The 18,618-nt window shown below is 37.9% G+C and overlaps 1 protein-coding gene across 1 annotated transcript; it reads right to left on the bottom strand.

The window, feature by feature from the left end:
- Positions 1-1,449: 1,449 nt before the first annotated feature.
- On the bottom strand, positions 1,450-15,842 carry LOC145239184 (CCN family member 2-like). Its single transcript, XM_080102470.1, has 6 exons — positions 15,641-15,842; positions 8,263-8,458; positions 7,615-7,783; positions 6,412-6,494; positions 3,274-3,467; positions 1,450-2,739 (listed from the first exon to the last, which is right to left on the bottom strand). Exons 1-6 carry the CDS (start codon positions 15,776-15,778, stop codon positions 2,419-2,421), a joined length of 1,101 nt encoding a protein of 366 aa, XP_079958596.1. The 5' UTR covers positions 15,779-15,842; the 3' UTR covers positions 1,450-2,418.
- Between the last annotated feature and the right edge of the window lie 2,776 nt (positions 15,843-18,618).

An 18,618-nucleotide genomic window follows, 5' to 3' on the forward strand; every position in this document is an offset into this window, starting at 1 on the left:
CTATAGCCTTTCCTTTTTTTTCTATTTTTGGGGGTCAAAAAATCGAAGAAAAATCCGGTCTTCGGTGTATTTTCGCCGGAATATTCCAGTTTCAAACTGGTTTTGACCGGTTTCTGCCTCATACCGAACCTCCAAACCGGTTGAAACCGGTTTTTAAAATCGAATATTTTGAATCGATTTTTGAAAAAAACCTAAGGCTATAGCCTTTCCTTTTTTTTCTATTTTTGGGGGTCAAAAAATCGAAGAAAAATCCGGTCTTCGGTGGGTTTTCGCCGGAATATTCCAGTTTCAAACTGGTTTTGACCGGTTTCTGCCTCCTACCGAACCTCCAAAGTGGTTTAAACCGGTTTTTAAAATCGAATATTTTGACTCGATTTTTGAAAAAAAACCTAAGGCCTTTCCTTTTTTTCGATTTTTGGAGGTCAAGAAATCGAAGAAAAATCCGGTTTTCGTTGGATTTTCGCCGGAATATTCCAGTTTCAAACTGGTTTTGACCGGTTTCTGCCTCCTACCGAACCTCCAAAGTGGTTTAAACCGGTTTTCAAAAATCGAGTCAATATATTCGATTTTAAAAACCGGTTTAAACCGGTTTGGAGGTTCGGTAGGAGGCAGGATCCGGTCAAAACCAGTTTGAAACAGGAATATTCCGGCGAAAACCCACCGAAAACCGGATTTTTCTGCGATTTGTTGATCCCCAAAAATGGAAAAAACGTTAGGTTTTTTTTTCAAAAATCGAGTCAAAATTTGCAATTTTTTAAACCGGTTTGAACCGGTTTGAACCGGTTTAAACCGGTTTGGAGGTTCGGTAGGTTGCAGAATACGGTCAAAACCAGTTTCAAACTTGAACATTCCGGCGAAAACCCACCGAAAACCGGATTTTTCTTCGATTTTTACCCCCAAAAATCGAAAAAAAACCTCCTACCGAAACTCCAAACCTTACTGGATATAAAATTTACTGTATTTGAAGAAAGTTCCTGTTTTAAATCATGTTACCGTCTTTCCGGTTAAATACTCTCGAGTCCGTTTATCGTCTTTGTTAGGTCCGAAACTAGAATTGAAAATATTTCACTCTTGATTTTGTAATGAGATTAAATTTGCTGCAGGAACTGAATGAACTGATAGTCTACTTCAGGGGTGGCCAACCCGCGGCTCGCGAGCCACATGCGGCTCTTTGCCTGGTTTTATGCGGCTCTTACGTTGTTGTGGAAGTTTAGGGACACTGTGGATATTTTGATTAGTTTGTGGCGATCTGGTACAAAAATCGTAAAATTTGAAGTAAAGCTATAACAATTTTGCTCTTGAAAAAAAACTTACTGTCGGTATGGTCACAAACCTTACCTTGAGACTGCAACCTTATGTGGCAAATGGCTTGATTATGACGACAAATATTCAATTGTTAAACAATGAATAATTGCGGATTGTTTCGTACAATGCGAATGAGACACAAAGCAACAGCAATATTTACAACAACTTGTTCCAAAATAAATAACGTTTCAGTCCATTGTTTTTCGGGTTATGACGAACGTTATGGTTTATGGGCTCTGGGTCTTGAATTGAATTGAGCGATTGTTGGTGTTGAATGCACTAGTGACGTCGCAATAAATTTAGTTTCGCCGCTTTGCATTTTTGTAAAACTCGTCGCATAAGTTTGGGGCGCATTAGTTGAAAATACCACAAAGTCTGGCTAAGCACAAGTCTCTGAGTGTAAGGAATTAGGGACGAGGAAATGAAGATATGTGTCCATGTCTATGATGCGGCTCTTTGTGGTAACACATTAAAAAAATTGGCTCTTAGGCCTTGACCGGTTGGCCACCCCTGGTCTACTTGGTTATTTACATACTCATGGGTTTTTCGGACTTGAACTATGTGAAACGATATTTTATTGGAACATTATTGTTGTGTTATGCGATTGTTTAATCACAATCCATCCTTGAAATCGAGACGACAAAGCACGAAGCATTTACGCTACAAACACAAAATTACGCAACAGTGATAATAATTAAACACATCGTAACGAATAAAAATAAATTACAAAACGTCCCGATGAATACTTGATTGTTTCATCGGAAAAACGGCGCAGTTATACAAAAATGTAACGAAAATTGCCAACATACTGGTATATTGTAGCTGTTTTTCTGTTTATCGTGATAGGCAGTACAAGCGAAAACACCTCTTATGCATCCCTAGCTACAAAACTTGGTCAAAATTTCGACTCTTTCTCTTACCCCGGCCATAGTTTTTTAATTTACTTTTTAAATTGTGAAAATTGCATTTTGTTGCTTCGGGTAATTAAGGTCATGTTATAATATGCCCTTAAAATCTTTACCGTTTCATGGAACTAACATCACGCAAAACAACAGTGTCGACAATAATTCATCACCAAGCAATGGCGCAACTGTTTTTTGTCTCATTCCCACTCTACAAAGGCCTGTACAAGTCGTCTCCCATGCCTTTGCCTAAACTGGACGAGAAAATATCCCCGAATCCTCGGCCACGTTTGCACGGTTTTTCACATGAGCACTTTTTCACGAGCATCATATCACGTGTGAAAGATGAAGCCGGGTTGTCAGGGCACTGGAATCTCACGGTGGTTGTACGGCTTCTTGTGGGTTTGCAGCAGGTGTCTGGGCACTGACCACAGTATCGAGGCTTGTAAACCTTCACGCTGATGCAGCCGCTGAGAGAAAACCGAACTCGCTTGTTGTGTTTTACCACCGGTTTGCAGACACGTCGATCACGCTGTGAAACATGCATTTGTAGTAAATATTCTGCATTTAACAACTGTATTAAACAAGTACAAGCATTGTGTCCCAAAGACTAGGCTAACCCAGAACTTACATTGCAGTTGCTGAAATGCACTACACCAAAGCTTCTTGAAGAAATTTTATTCCCAAATGTATCATGTACTTATAAGCATAATCTCCAGTTCAAGTTAAAATCTTTTTTTAATTGTTTAGTATTGTGACTTTTGGGCGTAAACCGTTCCAAATTATCCATGCTATTAAAGGTATTTGAGGATAAAAAATGAAATTATAAGTTGTTTGTTTTTTAGGCACGTGATATCGTAATATATTGTTTCAACCTCAAAGAACCAAGAAAACTTTTTAAGTAGGGTCCAATTTGAATAAAACACGTCAATAAAAAAATCACTACATTACTCACACCAATTACTACGCTAAACGTTTGTATCAAACTGCCGAATGCGCCCTCAAGCCTGACAAAACACATTAAGCCAATGGCGTTGGAAAACATAATCACCATCCTATCTTTTACCGTAAGAGTGTGATTCATATTACATGGACGGATCTGGCAAAGACGGGGTTGTCGCTTGAACTTGCAGTCTGGGTTATCATTGGATACTCGCTCTGAAACTCCGAATCCGCAGGTTTTTGAACATTCCGACCACTTGCTTGTTTGTACCATGCACGAATCCTTGTATGTGACAGGGATTTGCTTGGCTCGGACCACTACGAGAAATAAAAATATGCTTATTGGGTTTGATTTTCAAGCAGCGCTCAAACAAGCATATTATATTTTAGAGAATTTTTAATGTTTTCCAATGAATTGTAGATTCACATCACTGATCATTGCATGTGCATTTTCCGAAACGTTTTAACAATAAGGCATGGTGCTTTTTACGTGTATTTGAATCGTATATTCCTCTGTAGAACTTATGAACTGATCCGTGTATAGTGGTATGATGCAAGATTTTTACAAAACCGAATTACCGGTAATAAAAGTACTTTGTTTTAAGTTAACGCATGTTTTTAGTTACATAGGTGTTTAGAAAAACAATTCCATTTCAGAACAAAGTAATCAGACGGATTTAGGATCAATAAAGTTACTTCAAAACACCTTTTTGACCAACTTGTATTATAAAAAGCATGTTTTTGAACGCAACCAAAATTTTCTACCACTATAATTTATGACTAACATCACAAAAAATTGAAGGTGTTTTTTTTTAAGTTCAGTAAGCTGAAATAAATCCAAACAATCTTTAAGCAACAAAACACTACCTACTTATGCCAAACGAGTTCATTAAACTCTTGCGATAAACACACTGTTACCGCAGAAACTAGAACGTGAAGTCTTAGCAAGGAAATGAGATCCCATTATCACAAGTGGCTATCTTGCTTTAGTTTAGTCACCCAACTCCGAAATGGGATAAAAAGCACTTGAATTTTAGTCATGATTACGTGGGAAAGCACGTATGCACGAAAACTCATCGTCCATTTACTTGAGTTTAAAGTATTGACTGTGCGATTGCTTTTTGTTAAACACAAGACCTTAGGATGCCAATCATTTATCGGAGTACGAGTGTATTTACACTTCCTCTAACGCTTTTTGTTGTTTATCCTGAATCAGTATTGCGCTTAGTCAACAGGTGAACAAACGTATGGTCTTTTGGTGTCCGGAATTGATAACACTTTATTTACCTGTACACATACAAGTTGCTGAAATCATTTGCTTCTAAAAATGGCCTTTGGCTCCTTGCATATGGCAATTTCAAATAGCTTTTGGCCCCATGCATATGTTTTTGGCCGAGGGAGAGATGGATTTGAAGTGTAGGGTATTATTTAGTAAATACAGGAGTTTGCAGGAATGGTACGTTACAAAACCCTTTGTATATCTTATCTTAAAGATCTGAGGGAAGGTTTGATTTGGAGGGTTGGGGACGGCTGCCAAATTAATTGTAGAAAACAAATATTAATAGGGAACAGTGCACATCTTCGAAAGAGTATCTTGGCTAAACGTCCTTTAGTACTATAGGTTCGATATTCTTAAAATAATATCACGTCAATCATTTTATGACTTAATTGTAAACCTTCCCATGTCGATGCCAAAATCGTGCGCTCAACGATGTGCTCTTTGGAGCTTTTTCAGTTCAAAGCACACACAACGTGCAGAAACACACAAGTAAGCCCTCCCGCAAACACATGAATGCTCAGAACCAAGGCAGCGAAGCCACAACAGTTATGCCATGCAGCTGTGAGCGACACGTAGAGCATGTTATTATGTTCAGAACAACATCCTGTATGCTAGAAAGTGCCAAGTGCAAGTCGACTTCACTGCAATATGACCTTGAACTTTATTGTTGAAGTACCAAGTGAACCGAAGCAGAAAGTTTTTAACCCCTTATGACATCACGGGTAACAGGGTCAAGTTTATCGCAACATGTGGTTTTAAGAAACACGGAAAGTTTTGCTCTGCGCAGCAAAAGACAACCTCATCACCAAATAGAGTTTCTCAACCTTTTTTAAATACTTTTTAGGGATGTTATGAAGAAAGCGTTTGTCAATAAACAGAATATACATGGTAATTGTAGTTAAAAAAACACAATTAATTCTGATGTAGCTCCTTATAGATTTATCACCATAGTTCCCAAAACATGTGCAAAAACTGTCCTTAAAGTACTGCAAACACATCATAGAAACTGTCAAAATATTTAGTGTTTGGTAATATCACAAACCAATTTTCAAAAAAACTCTATGCTTCCACTTATTAGGACATTAAACTGCCAAAACGTGTATATGCGCACGGTCTACTAAAAAAACGTTTATGGGATGCAAATCGTCCTGAACGTACTGACACATTAATAAGCGGTCACCCACGTTCTTCTGATGAAGAGTTGTAGTCCACTTATGTAAGGCGGCAATTATTAACACGCGACAGGTATTTCTAAATTTCCGGCAAATCTAATATTCCGGAAAAGTAATTACTGAGAAGAATTTGACCAGGTGTTCGTAACTTGAAAATAAATCGTAAATTTCCACTTACATTCCATTTGTATTGTAACAAATGTATAGGTTACAATTTTTAGTTTATTTTTATTCGTGTAAAAAGTGTTTTGCAAAATTCAATGCACACTATGTCTAAAATTTCTCAAAGTCCAAAAGAAACAATGTCACATCACAACGAGAAAATACCATTTCTGTTAGTGGTTTCATAAAAAGGTAAGATTCGATTTTCCAGATGTTTGTAAACTGGAATAAGTGGGAATAACGGACATTTAGTTTGAGGAGAAAATGAATTTGTGCGCAGATGGCGGCGGGCCGTGGTTTTCGGAGCTTTGTGTAACTTGAACTTATAGTTGTTGACGGTATTTCTAAGTGCCCTCAAGTGCATTATGGTACCGTTAAAATAGCGTGTGTTGTTTATAGGTTCCTCTTTTTGTTGGAAAAATACCATGTGGGCATTCCGGCTTATAACATGGAGTTCCTACTTAACTATTACGAACTTTTATGCATTTTTCTCCTGTTAGGTGTAAAATTAAAAAAACACCTGTTTCTCAATTCAAGAACACAGAAGTCATGGTTGGGCAAGCAGAAATGTTTTGCATCAAACTTGAGGGTTGATTTCTGAAGTTTGCGGAAACATGGGTCATGCAATCTGTAAGATCATGTTTATTACCTTGATTCCCTTCTCTGACGTAACCGGTTGTGTCATTGACGCAAGTCCACTTTGCACAGCACTCTTCTTTTCTGCGAAGAATTCTGAAAAATACAAATATCCAAAATGATTGTCCGAATTTTGGCCGTAAATGTTTTTCACCTAATTGAGAAAACGGAAAAGTTACTTAATTACGACATATCGAACAATGGGTAACGTTTTTTTTCAAGTATTCTTTACATAATTGCATGAAGTATTGTACATTAGTAGTAAAATGAATTGGTCTGTTTGTTTTCTATCACAATAAGGTGTTTAATGTGTGTGTCAATATGTGAAGGGAACAATAGATAATAATCTATCACAGCATTTCACGAGATTATTTGGGTTGCACATTAGAGTGCTAAGGTATATATTGTCAAAAAATGTGCAACTGCTAATAAGAAACAAATTTCCAATGTTGGGTGTTTGACGAAAACTTCGCCATACCATGCATTGTAGTGGCAAAAGTACGTTATATTTATCTTTGTCGGATCAGTGTAGCTTGTCGATAAATTCGTGTAACAAAAGAAGCGACCCTCCAGCCATTAGACCACCCGTGCATTAACGTTAAACCGACTGAGGTAGTGGAGAGGTCAAAGAGCCCAAAACATGACTTTAAAGGTGCCCTGCACGGTCGCAGCAGGGACAGGAAAAAAATTCATGTACAACAAACAAACATTAAAACTTCAATAGCGGTCTTCTGGGCCTGCCTCAAACTCCTGGGATTTGGCGACTAAGTTTCTGGCAGCGGTTTCTGCGTTAGGATTAAGTTACATCACAAGGCCGCTTGACTTGAGCTGCAGCAAGGCGAGGTTACCAAGGATATTTTACTGTAGGGATTTATACACAAAATTTGCAAAAAACGCTTCCTTAGCGAAATTTGGCAAGAAGCTATAGATTACTTACAGATAGATTTGTAGAACACATTACAGCTAATTTTTGGTAGACGCAAAACGCTTGACCTATGAACTATTGATTAAGTGTAAAATGTTTTAGTGTGTAAATTGTGTATCTATAGTAAATGGTATAAACGAAACAGTTTAGCCTTTTGGGGGAAAGCCTAACCACGTGTTATTGATACAAAGCAACATTTTGTTCCAATGCACCTAGTTTTCGGAAAACTCGTAACCTACACCAACAAAGAGAGCGTAAAAAATAAAAATTCATAGTCATTTTTTCACTAACCTGGGGTGGTCGCAACCCAGTCCCGTAGCGGGTGTGCGGCTAAGAATGCAAGTTGGAACGCAACCGATGTCACCGTCTATACAGAAACACCTTGCCTTGCAACTCGGGTTGAATACGTCACCATTGTTGTACCAACGATCGCCAACCAAGCAGTTTCTTCCCGGACTTGCTGAAATTTAAGTAACAGTTAATTTATGGTTGAATGTACATTGCAGTTTAATTTGGTGAGCACCTTGCTTGAATCCATGACAGTATGTCCATCAAAACTATAAACTCGCTTGAAATTATAGCCTAATGACAGCAAAACACAATTTTGTTTCAAACAAAGCCCGAATTAGGACCCAACGTTGCTAAATCGAGGCCAAGTGTTAGGTCAGACCAAACTCAAACCCTTCTATAAACTCTATTTCATACTATTGAACTGTCAAGTTGTTAATAGTTTGGTGAATGCATTCATAAATATCTAATAGCTACTTTGAACAAATTTAAGAACAACTGGACCTTTGGGGCAACAGTTTTTGCAGTATTTGGTTAATAGCCAAAATTTTGAGAAGATTTTATTGCTATAAACGGTCGTCAAAACACGGGAAGCTTTCGTTTGGTTATTTAAAGTATGCTAGGGGTTAACTTCTGTCTAGCATTACCAACCTTTGCAAACATGCTCAGTGTGGTGACAGAACAAACGTTTGTGGTGGTCACACACATTTCTGACGTCACACTGCTCCCCCAGCTGTCGGGAGCAGATCCTGCAGCATCCACACCCGTCCAAGAGCTGGCTGACCCCGGGCGCGCAAGTCGGGGTTCTGCGGCAATCGCAAGTTGCACACTCGGCTGATTCGTTTTTCTGCGTCAAAGAAAAGAAATATTAAATCACGGTGTTGAATTGCTTTGACAAAGTTTTGAAATGTTGAAATGCTTTTTGGCAGTAAGCAAAACTTGCTTCGTGAGAATAAACACAAACCATCCTTTTCAGCAATATAGCGTACAATTTAATAATGAGCAGTCATTCTTGTAAAATTGTCACCGACTTGTTTCTTTTGGTAAATAAATCGAGATATTGTCGCGTTAATTACATGGGCAGGTATAAGTGAAAAGAGCCAGCCTTACTCAAACATATTATATATATATATGTCATAAAGATCACGAGGGAAGCAGAAATTATGTTTTAACTTCTTAAAAACCAATTTTCCTGTCAGTTTTCGAAAGATTGGCAACTCCTAAGTAGTAAAAAGGCGCTGAAAAGTCTCGCCACAATATTAAGCAAACAGTTGTCAACAATCTCCACAAATATAAGGACGACATTGGATTTTCAGTTTGTTGACAAATCTTTGACAGTACGAAATTAATTTCGTCTCGAAATTAGAGTAACAATGCTCCTTTTTATGCCGATTCCCCATACAGTGGTCGCCGCTCCTACTGCAATAAAGCGATATTGAATTTTGTGGAAGAGCGCTAATCGATTTAAATTAAATAAACCGATGGGTATGGTTCAAACCCGAATCAAAACAACGCAGTGACGAATTGTTAACTTTTGCACAGCAGTTGAAAAAGTTTTTGCCTAAGACATCCACAACTAATAGGGTAACAAGGTAAAGGTAAAAGAACCGAACTGGCATTGATCGATACTGTTTCGTGGTAAGTTTAGTCATGGTCCACCAATTGTGCCCTTTATCAGATTTCAACGTTGAGCTATTTCCGGCTTGGTGATTGTTTCAGTGCAATTGTGTCGCTATGTGTTCTTTCACCACACGAAATAAACTCAACTTATCTCAACTCAAAATGAAACAACCGTGTAAAATGAAACTAAAATGGAGTAGGATTTTGATTATGATTTGTCGCAAGTAAGCAAATTAAGATAAATATTGCGTGTACGGTTTGTTAATTTGACCACGCGCGAGACCTTATGTCTGCCCTGGTGAAGGCAAAACAAATAAGGCCAATTATTGCCGAGTCAAACTTTTAAAAGAACAGTTAGGAGAAGAGAAATTAAGACAACTTATCAAAAACAGGAAAAACCTACGCATGCACAACAGGACAAAGTTTTTGTACGCCGAACCAGATCAATTTAGTAATATGCCTTTGACATTTGTTTAACTACTTAAAGGAGAAAAAATGTTAAAAATAGGGCGTGCGAAGTTTTAATGCCACAAAACCAAAAAGCATACAAAAAACAAAGTGAAAAATGATAAGAATTAAATTAATGTTCGCGTGCCAAGGACTTGGAGTAGCAGCATCAATGAGTAGGCAAACACCAATTTAACGTTGATCGTGATAACGCTATCTGCAATGTTAACCTGTGCACTATGTTCCAAAAATAACTTATTATGTTGCTCTTTGTACTTAGTACTATAAGCCCACTGACATTAAAGTTGTCGGAGTGTTTTTTATTTTCAAGGTCAAACTGAATTTTGACGAAAAAATGCAAAAATGTTGATTAATTTTTTTGATTGCTGAGTTAAAATCAATCAATGAAGGCAACAACGGCAAATCATTTAGAGGTGTTAAATTAACGTCACCCCTTTGACACTAATTGATCGAATAACCAAATGGAAACCTTGCGTTTTTAAACAATTTTCTCTATTTTTTGGCGTTATTCCTTGCTGCGTTAACGTAAATGCGGTAAAATCTTAAAATGTTAATGTTTTTCTAGTCTAAATCAAAATAAATTGTGTGGTAAGCAAAAAAAACAGGTAAATCTCCATGTTCGTGTTCACATTTCTGATTGACGTTCAATTAACGTGCAACGCTAATTCCTTAGGTACACATTACTTAGTGCTAAAGACTGAGCGATACTAGGGCCAAAAATACCAAGTCCGTGGTGCAGTTCGAAGTTCGTTTGCTTATCGCGGTTCGGAATTCGTAAAACGTGGTACGGAGATTAACCCTTAAAATCTCGCACCGGCGAATTTCGCGGCATCACGCGAGGCGTCGAATGCTCAATCACTTTCGATGTTTGCAGGGCCGCGATGAGATAACCCCTTGTGTTTACCTCTTTTGCTCGTCGCGGTTGTAACTTTGCCCGTTCTGACCCGAGCAGCCCTCTCAGGTTGCGGGGTGTGGCAAAGGCGTGTCTGCACCGATTACGATAAGCTCGCTTAAGTTTGCTAGGTACGCCACCAAAGAGCTGGCTTGTCTTTTTTAACATCAGTGAATTAAAGTCGACCGTTTCTTGAGGAGTCCGCACGACAAAACAAAAACACAAGTAAGTGAATAAGTGAAAATCGAATTCCAATTGATGACTACTCATAAACGTCAAGCAGACATGAAACTGTAAGCCTGTCCTACACCAATGAATTGACATATTGTAGCAAGCAATTGGGCAACATGTCAACAAAGTTGAACAATTAAGGTTCTGCAATTGGTTGCCATTACATGCCTCTGAAACATTTAACAAAGTTTCTTTTCGTAAGCTTACAAAATGTTTGAGAAAAGAGTCAATTAATTGGCGAAGTATTATTATCAAGTGGGATTGTTTGGCAACGCTTTAAAATCTCTTACAATATTGAAAAAGAAATGAGAATATAGGTCTTTTCAGCCTCGACTGGATTACTGTTCTTTTAATGATTTGGATAAAATGATAATGCTTTTATAATCACACGCAATTGTTCAAAGGCAAACTAAAACATTAAGTAATAGGTAGACGATAAGGCAAAAAATGTTTGTCCCTAATATACACATCGTTTTTATTGAAAAATGAGGCCTCAAACCAATGAGGAATCCAACCTCATAAACTAATGGGTGCCTGGGTGCAACAACCTTATTACTGTGTGCATTATACATTTGGCTTGATCGGAAACGAATCTTTGTCAAAATGGTTGGTTGGTTCGAGTAAATTTGGCAAACCGAAGCTTTGATACACCTTGAATTTATACAAGACGTAAAAAATCTTTTATTTCCCCCATTTTCCGCGTTTTAACGCTAGCTTTACGGCACTCGTGAAATTAAACAGTTTAGAGACCACGCCTGGCATTTAAGTGGCCATAGCAAAATATTTAACCTTAAATATGATTTTCAGATTCATCCTTCCATAACGTAACCACCCAAACAAAAGTACAGTGCACAGAAAATCAATTTCAACTTTCAACCAGCGAAAGCGTGCGAAAACCGAGATAGGCTTAACTGGTTTTTGATTGACAGCTCATGTAAGTGCCAAGCACGTCTGTCGATGGCGCCTCAACACAAGAGCTTTGGTGAGAAACAACTTTTGACAACAACAAGATGTGATAAGTTAGTCATTCTTTCGAAACGATTGCACGCAATAGCGTAGATAGGCCAAATGTGGTCATATGTAATCTCCATGCTGTATCTGAAGCGATAACCGATGGTTTGTGGCTTCAGGAGGAAACAAGTGTCAACCAGCGAACGATTGAAGCCAGCAGGCTTACTAGAACACTATACTCCAAGTATAGATTATAGTACAGAAATTTAAAACCGTCTAGAAATGTAAGCCAGCTTTTCTCTATGTTGCCTTTAAAAATACCACGTTCAATCATCAGACGATACATTTTCTGTAACTTATCGTTTGATATTAAAATACAAATAATAGTAATACACTTTCAATTTGTTTCTTTTTGTTCTTTTCAGACCCATTAGACCACAAAAGAAACATTTTTTGTTAATGTCCACCATAACTTACATTCGTAAAATTTGGCCCTGAAAAGGGAATACTGCATGCCAAGATAGAAACACGAAGCCGAAAAATATCACATGTAAAAGTTTAAGTAAGCCACGCTATAAAAATATGGCCACAAAAATTTGGTGTCTAAAAATCTGCGAGTTCGGTTTGCATTTTTATTGGCGATCCGTTGATCGTTCCCATGCGTCATTAGTCCGATTATCGACGTCGTTTGTGCGATAAACATAGGTTTATGAGATCGTGGTGTTGACACACGGAAGCTTGACGTTTTTGTGGTCCTGCCACTCTTTAGGAAATGCACAAAGCGGAGACTGTTACCAGATGGAAGTTTATTGCTGCGCGCAAACCCCTATGATCAAAAAACGAATTTAGGAGGAACTTTTATGAGAGAGGAAGAACGTTTTACTAAATCTGTCAACAATAAATCCAGAATTTATTAAAAACAACAGGACCTTTCAAAAATCGCTTTACACTTTTGCTAACCAATAAACCACAAGTGACGAAATCATTGTATTCTGACCTTTATGGAAACGTATATCATCTACAGTTTGTTTGGATTCGCAAAGAAAAAAAATATCCAACAACGTTTCTGCAAACGTTTTGAGATCCCTTATACTTCAAAAATTACCCACTTTTTAAAATTGACGCAAACTTGCATTGGTCACCACATATTCAGTTGTACTTTTTGTGTGCACGTTACATTCTTGTTACCTTAATACAAATTATTGTCCTCTTTGACAGTGCAATACATAATATAGATAGGACACGCAATAGTAAGACACATGTTCTAATGAGAAACACTAGATCTTAACAAAAGCTGACCGCGATTTCAATTCAAAGTCTCCCTGCGTGTATGTTATTAAACCACAAATAAAGACGGCCAAGGGTTACGCAAACAAATGCCATAACTGAGGTTTTTTAATAAACGACGTGTGGTAAAAATGAACTATAAAGAAACGTTAGTTGTAAAAATACACTTATTTCAAAATGAAAGAAAAATTACATAACATTCTTAGATGCTATTGTCGATAAAATATATTGAGATCACCGAATGATGTCAAAAAAACCGAAAGGTACAACAAATGACATACAGGTGTACACGAAAATTCCTTACTGGTGTCGACATTAGTAATACCATCCACCTGTTTAAACCTTAGGGAGGTACGGACATATCCAGTACAAGAGTTTACGAAGAAATCTTTGGTATGAGAACAGACATCTATTGTTAAAGGCCTTGGTTTATCTTGTTTCGAAATACCAAACCCCTGTCAAAGGATTGTCTACAAATCCGCTAGATCCGGGTAGCTCACAGGGTGCAATGAGGTCACCGTAACAGAAATAAAGATCTCGTGTTCGATTTTACAAAAGTACCAATATATGTGCTCAATTGTGATCAGGTCTTTGGTACGTTGCTCTAATGGCCGTGAAAATTGGACTGAAAAAAAATGGGGCTCTTGCAGAAGACTTTCATCAAAAAGAAAAACAACAATCAGAAAGACACGACAAACAAGGAAAGCGTGTCGCAAAATAGGAACATTATACACGGACTTAAAAAGTAGTTTTGGTAAAAACACAACTTGGAGAGAACTTGAGTTTATTAAACACATCTTAGTGCAGACGTTTTAACAGTTGACAAATTGCATTGATGTTGACAAAAGCGATTGATGACTTAAACGTATTCTATTTACAGTTCTCTGGCAGTAATGTATTAAATGTCGCAAAATATTTGCCTTGCAAACGCTATTGCCTGAGTTGAGTTGATTTAGCTTGGTGAGAGAAAACATGAACCCAATTACAGTAAAATCACTAAGCCGAAAAACGTCGAAGGGATATGGAGAACAAAAAGTAGATGACACAATTAGTGGATCCAGGTTCAACGCACTGTGGTACCCAAACACTCCAAATGTTTGCCACATTTCATTAACCCACAAAAACCTTAGTAGATAATTGCTAGGAGTGACAGATAAGTGATGAAACGGAACAAACTGTCCAAAGATTTAATAACTCTCATACGGACGGACAGCGCACATCAAACTGCCAGACGCATATTAATAAGAGAACAGCTGGGCAAATATGAAACTGGTTTGACGGACAAGAAAAAGCTATGAGATTGAGACATCACGTTGAGCGACAGAGTCGTAAAACATACTTGTGTGGCTCATGAGAGTTTTCATGATGTACGATAAAACTCCTTGACTGTGGTTTGCATATCAAAAGACGTTGAGAGGGAAATGCCACATACAGGTGGTTAAGGTTCACCTTACATAAACATTCATAAAAAGTTATAGTGTAAAATGCCTGTATTCTGTGAATGTATCTGCGAAGATATTACGATTCCAAAACTGTTTAACACAAAATCAAGTTCGAATTGTAGCATTCGATAAAAGTTCAGCGCATATGATGTTTTCAATCTCAAGTGCCTAAAAAAATCAATAGCGCAAAATTTGTATTTTAGATCAAGTTGCTTGCTAAGTGCTCTTACTGTGCGACATTTCCTGCGACCGACAATCACTGTAATCCAATAGTATTGAGCGGATTTGGGGTTTCTGTGGTTTTCTATATCGACAAACTACATTAAAGGTACTTTAGAAAGCACTTTTTCGGACAAGCAAATTTTCAGTCATTGAATGTTAAAAATGCACTTCATGGTTTTGGGACTAGGCCTTCCAGAGGCGAAAATTGATACGATTTTTCACCAATGCTAGTAAAATCTAACCTATGGTGAAATACCAACCAACAAAACCAGTGTTTTTTCCGAAACCTGAGTTATATACCGGCTCATTAAAAAGTCATATTTCCACATTGCCAAGTTAAAAATCTGATCATGACAATTTAGGTGAGTGGCACACTGGTTACGGCCACGAATGCATTGAGTAGGCGTAAATGCAAATGAGATCCGTGCGTGAGGAAAAGGGTTATACGGAAACGAAACCATTACCCTAAATCCGGCTGGCCTAGTATTGAAATGAGACCAAATGGATGTGATACTTGATGTCACAATATTTACGAAAATATACAAGCAATTAACGATTTGTCTATTTAGCAATTGCCCATAGGATTTTATGTGTGAAAAAACATTGCCTTGTAAAATCGTAGAGACATGCATTATGAGTCATCAATGGATATTTGCCAAGGCGTATTTAAACCCTATGTTGTAAAACGCACTACTTTTCACCAACCAATAGTCCCAACAATGTTTCGTGGACTTCTGGCGTGACAAAACGTTTATGGGTGTTTACAATATCAAAACATTTTAAAGCAGAGTCAATAGTAATTGAACATAGTGCTTTATGAAAAGACAAATCTTGTACCATTCCAATACAGTGGCAATTAAACTTCCTTTCAATTGCTCACACCCGTTCATATTAACGATGTCAACAAAGTACTCACATTTGGGTAAAACTCGTTCTCAGTGGCTGGCGTTGACCTGGGTACGTCGAAACCCGACGGACGACTTGATGGTGACGTCATCACGGCAGTTATGACGCACAGCAGCAATATGACTGTGCGCAGGATGAAGGGTCGCATTTTGATTCAGCGTAGGTTCAACTCATATAATGATTTTCTACTTCTGTGGATATGAACGTTTATGAATCAATCGAGCACCGACCGACGGCCACAGACTAGCACCGAAAAAGTACATTTCTTGGTGCCTACATCTGCTAGTCTGTTTTACCAATTTAAACACACTCTTCGACCACATGTATTTTTTGAAACATGAGTTGTAAACCTTGACTCAGTTTGCAGAAATAGTTAGATTATAACAACATGATTAAATTTTACAGCTATTTAAATTAATGGAGGTGCATTTTATAATGTAACATCTTGAAACGCATTTTCTGTAATTAATAGCAGCACTGACTAACTTATATCTTTTTGTCGTATTACAATAAACAACAGAATCAATACAACCTCCTGTCATAATCTTCTGATCCTAAATCCTGCTTAATCAACCCTAACTGACAAATACAAACAAAAGCTCACAATGCAAAGTCAAAACACTGTCTGACCTGACATACAAAATCAGCAATCTGCGCTTTCTTATCTTGACGCGTGAAGTGTGGGTGTGCTGTGTAATCAGTCCATTAAAACTGATCGGCAAACGACAAGTATTTAAAGTTTATGGGCGTATGCGTGATTTAGATTGCAATTTGAGCCTCAAGCGATTGACTGCTGCGCCGTTGTGATGATCAACGTCCTAGAGATGTATTCCTGCATAATAGGCGGTTTTTTTTACTTGAGTAAAACAGTAAAAATTTTACTTTTTTGAAAACCATATAGCCAAATTAAAAAGCAGTTTCAAATCACAAAAACGTACTGCAAAACTGAAATGTTTTACTCATAAGTAGTGGTAAACCAAATATAGCCATGTTCATCAGCAACAAACTAACTGAAGCACTAAACATGGTTGAGCACCACAGTAAACATGTATCATTTCCGCCTGGATTTCACGCCTCAAACGCGGCCAAATTTGCAACTTGTCGCTGATGTCAAACGGAAACCGGGCCTTACACTTGCGTCTGGCCGAACACCTTACATCTAGACAACGCTTTTGACTCCCGCGGGTTCCCGATAAAGAATGTGCTTGTAAAATTGCTCATGAAAAACGCGTCCCGGCTTGCAAGTCAGGGCGTTTAAAAAGTGGAGCTTGAAAAATTTAAGGCATTTACGTCGGCTTATTAGCTCAAGTATAAAACAATTTCAATCGATTTTGCATAAATTTGAATGTTAGTTTATTTGTACCCCGAGCCTGTCAAACGGAATTCGACTTAACAAATTTAGTGCTTTTTTGCAACCAGTAACTGATTTACACGGGCTTATTAAAAATCCAAATCTTTTACCGTGCCAAATTAAAAATCTGATCATAAAGGTCACAGCATCTATGTTCACCTTTGCCTTGCGTACCTGTAATTGAAGTTGAAATGATATAACACTTACATTTGAATGTTTGTTTATCATTTGTTTTCAGTCACTTAACGCGTATCATACCGGAATTTTTTAGTGCTTTTTAGTAGTACCAAGGACTTTGTTATTGCTCTTCTAACTATTTTACAAAGCTGTGTAATTGGTTGCAAGTTGCAAATTGACAAAAAAAGGAAAGAAACGTCTTTAGTTTATCGCAACATGTTCTATAGCGTACTTTTCATCTCTTGCTAATTGCCTTTCACAACACATTTCAATCAAGTGACAAAGCTGTACCAAAGACAACTATTTAAACCAAAAAACAGCAACGCCGTTTTCTTCATGTCTCCTTTTTTCAGGACCTTAGCAAACAGATAAGCAAACACACTTAAAACTGAAGCTAAGACCGCACCTCGCTAATGGCTTATTTTAGGAACGCTGTGACCTTAACTATAAGTAACAAGTTCGCTCAAGTGTCATACCTCATTAATACAACCGCTTAATTGTGCTCTGCCTTCTTGTTTTAAATCATGGGCTTACAGGGGCGCCGCGAAGTGACGCTTTAGGCAACAATAACATCCAAGCACACCACTCCGTTATGACGCCGTAAATAAGCGAAGCCTCGATTAATAAAGTCAAGGCGGTGTGTGCGGCTTCTGCAACACACCAGCGCTTTCGTGTAATCGGATTAAGGCATGTAGCATAAGCATTACATGCATTACGCGACGCGCGCAAGGAACCATTACGTAAGTGCTATTTTGTGGCAGAAGGTTGTTGTTGGCAAGGGCGGTCAGCATTTAAGCGTCTAAGATGCGATCGATTGCTACTTCTTCCGCTGTTGTTGTATCTATTTCGTATTCTACAGATCCTGCAAAATACCAAGGCTTATCAAAAAGGAGTTTTTAGAGTTTTAGGTTTAGCTGCAATTTTAAGATTATTCCTTCTTTTTCAACCGCCAACAATCTCTACGCTTACATCAGGCGAGTGTTTCAAAAATGGAAAGGTGACAAAACTTTGTTTCAATTGCATCGGTAACATTTAATTCCCAATAGAATAAAAAGAAAAAAAACTCTACAAATTCTCCCTGTTAGACGTATGAACAAATAAAGAGAACATTCTCGAAAAACTATATTGTTCTGCGCCAAATATTGGCCTACTGGAGAATCAAACAAACTGTATACGTGTTCCACGCGTTCCTTTCGCTTTGCAAAAACAAACTGGAAAAACTTATTTGTGGCGCCATGTTTGCCCAAGAACACCACCTAATCCGTTTTAACGTATCGGATTCCGAATAAATCCGACCGCTTCCGAAACCAAATACCCACAATTCAGCTGGAAAGTTTCGCTTCAAACGCGATAAGAAAGATAACCAACCGTAGCACATGTTGTTTGGGCATTTTACTCAGATTCATTGCATTAAACAGCGGAAATACAAACACAAGAACTCGTTTCATCACGTACAACGT

Source organism: Phallusia mammillata, chromosome 7, assembly GCF_965637545.1.
Source record: "Phallusia mammillata chromosome 7, kaPhaMamm4.hap1.1, whole genome shotgun sequence".
Classification (NCBI taxonomy): domain Eukaryota; kingdom Metazoa; phylum Chordata; class Ascidiacea; order Phlebobranchia; family Ascidiidae; genus Phallusia; species Phallusia mammillata.

Coding starts and splice junctions, on each gene's coding strand:
- LOC145239184 (XM_080102470.1), bottom strand. CDS start 15,778: ATGCGACCCTTCATCCTGCGCACAGTCATATTGCTGCTGTGCGTCATA. Junction 6,495..7,614: donor CTGGGTTGCGACCACCCCAG/GTTAGTGAAAAA, acceptor TGTATTTTTCAG/AATTCTTCGCAGAAAAGAAG. Junction 3,468..6,411: donor CGTCAGAGAAGGGAATCAAG/GTAATAAACATG, acceptor TATTTCTCGTAG/TGGTCCGAGCCAAGCAAATC.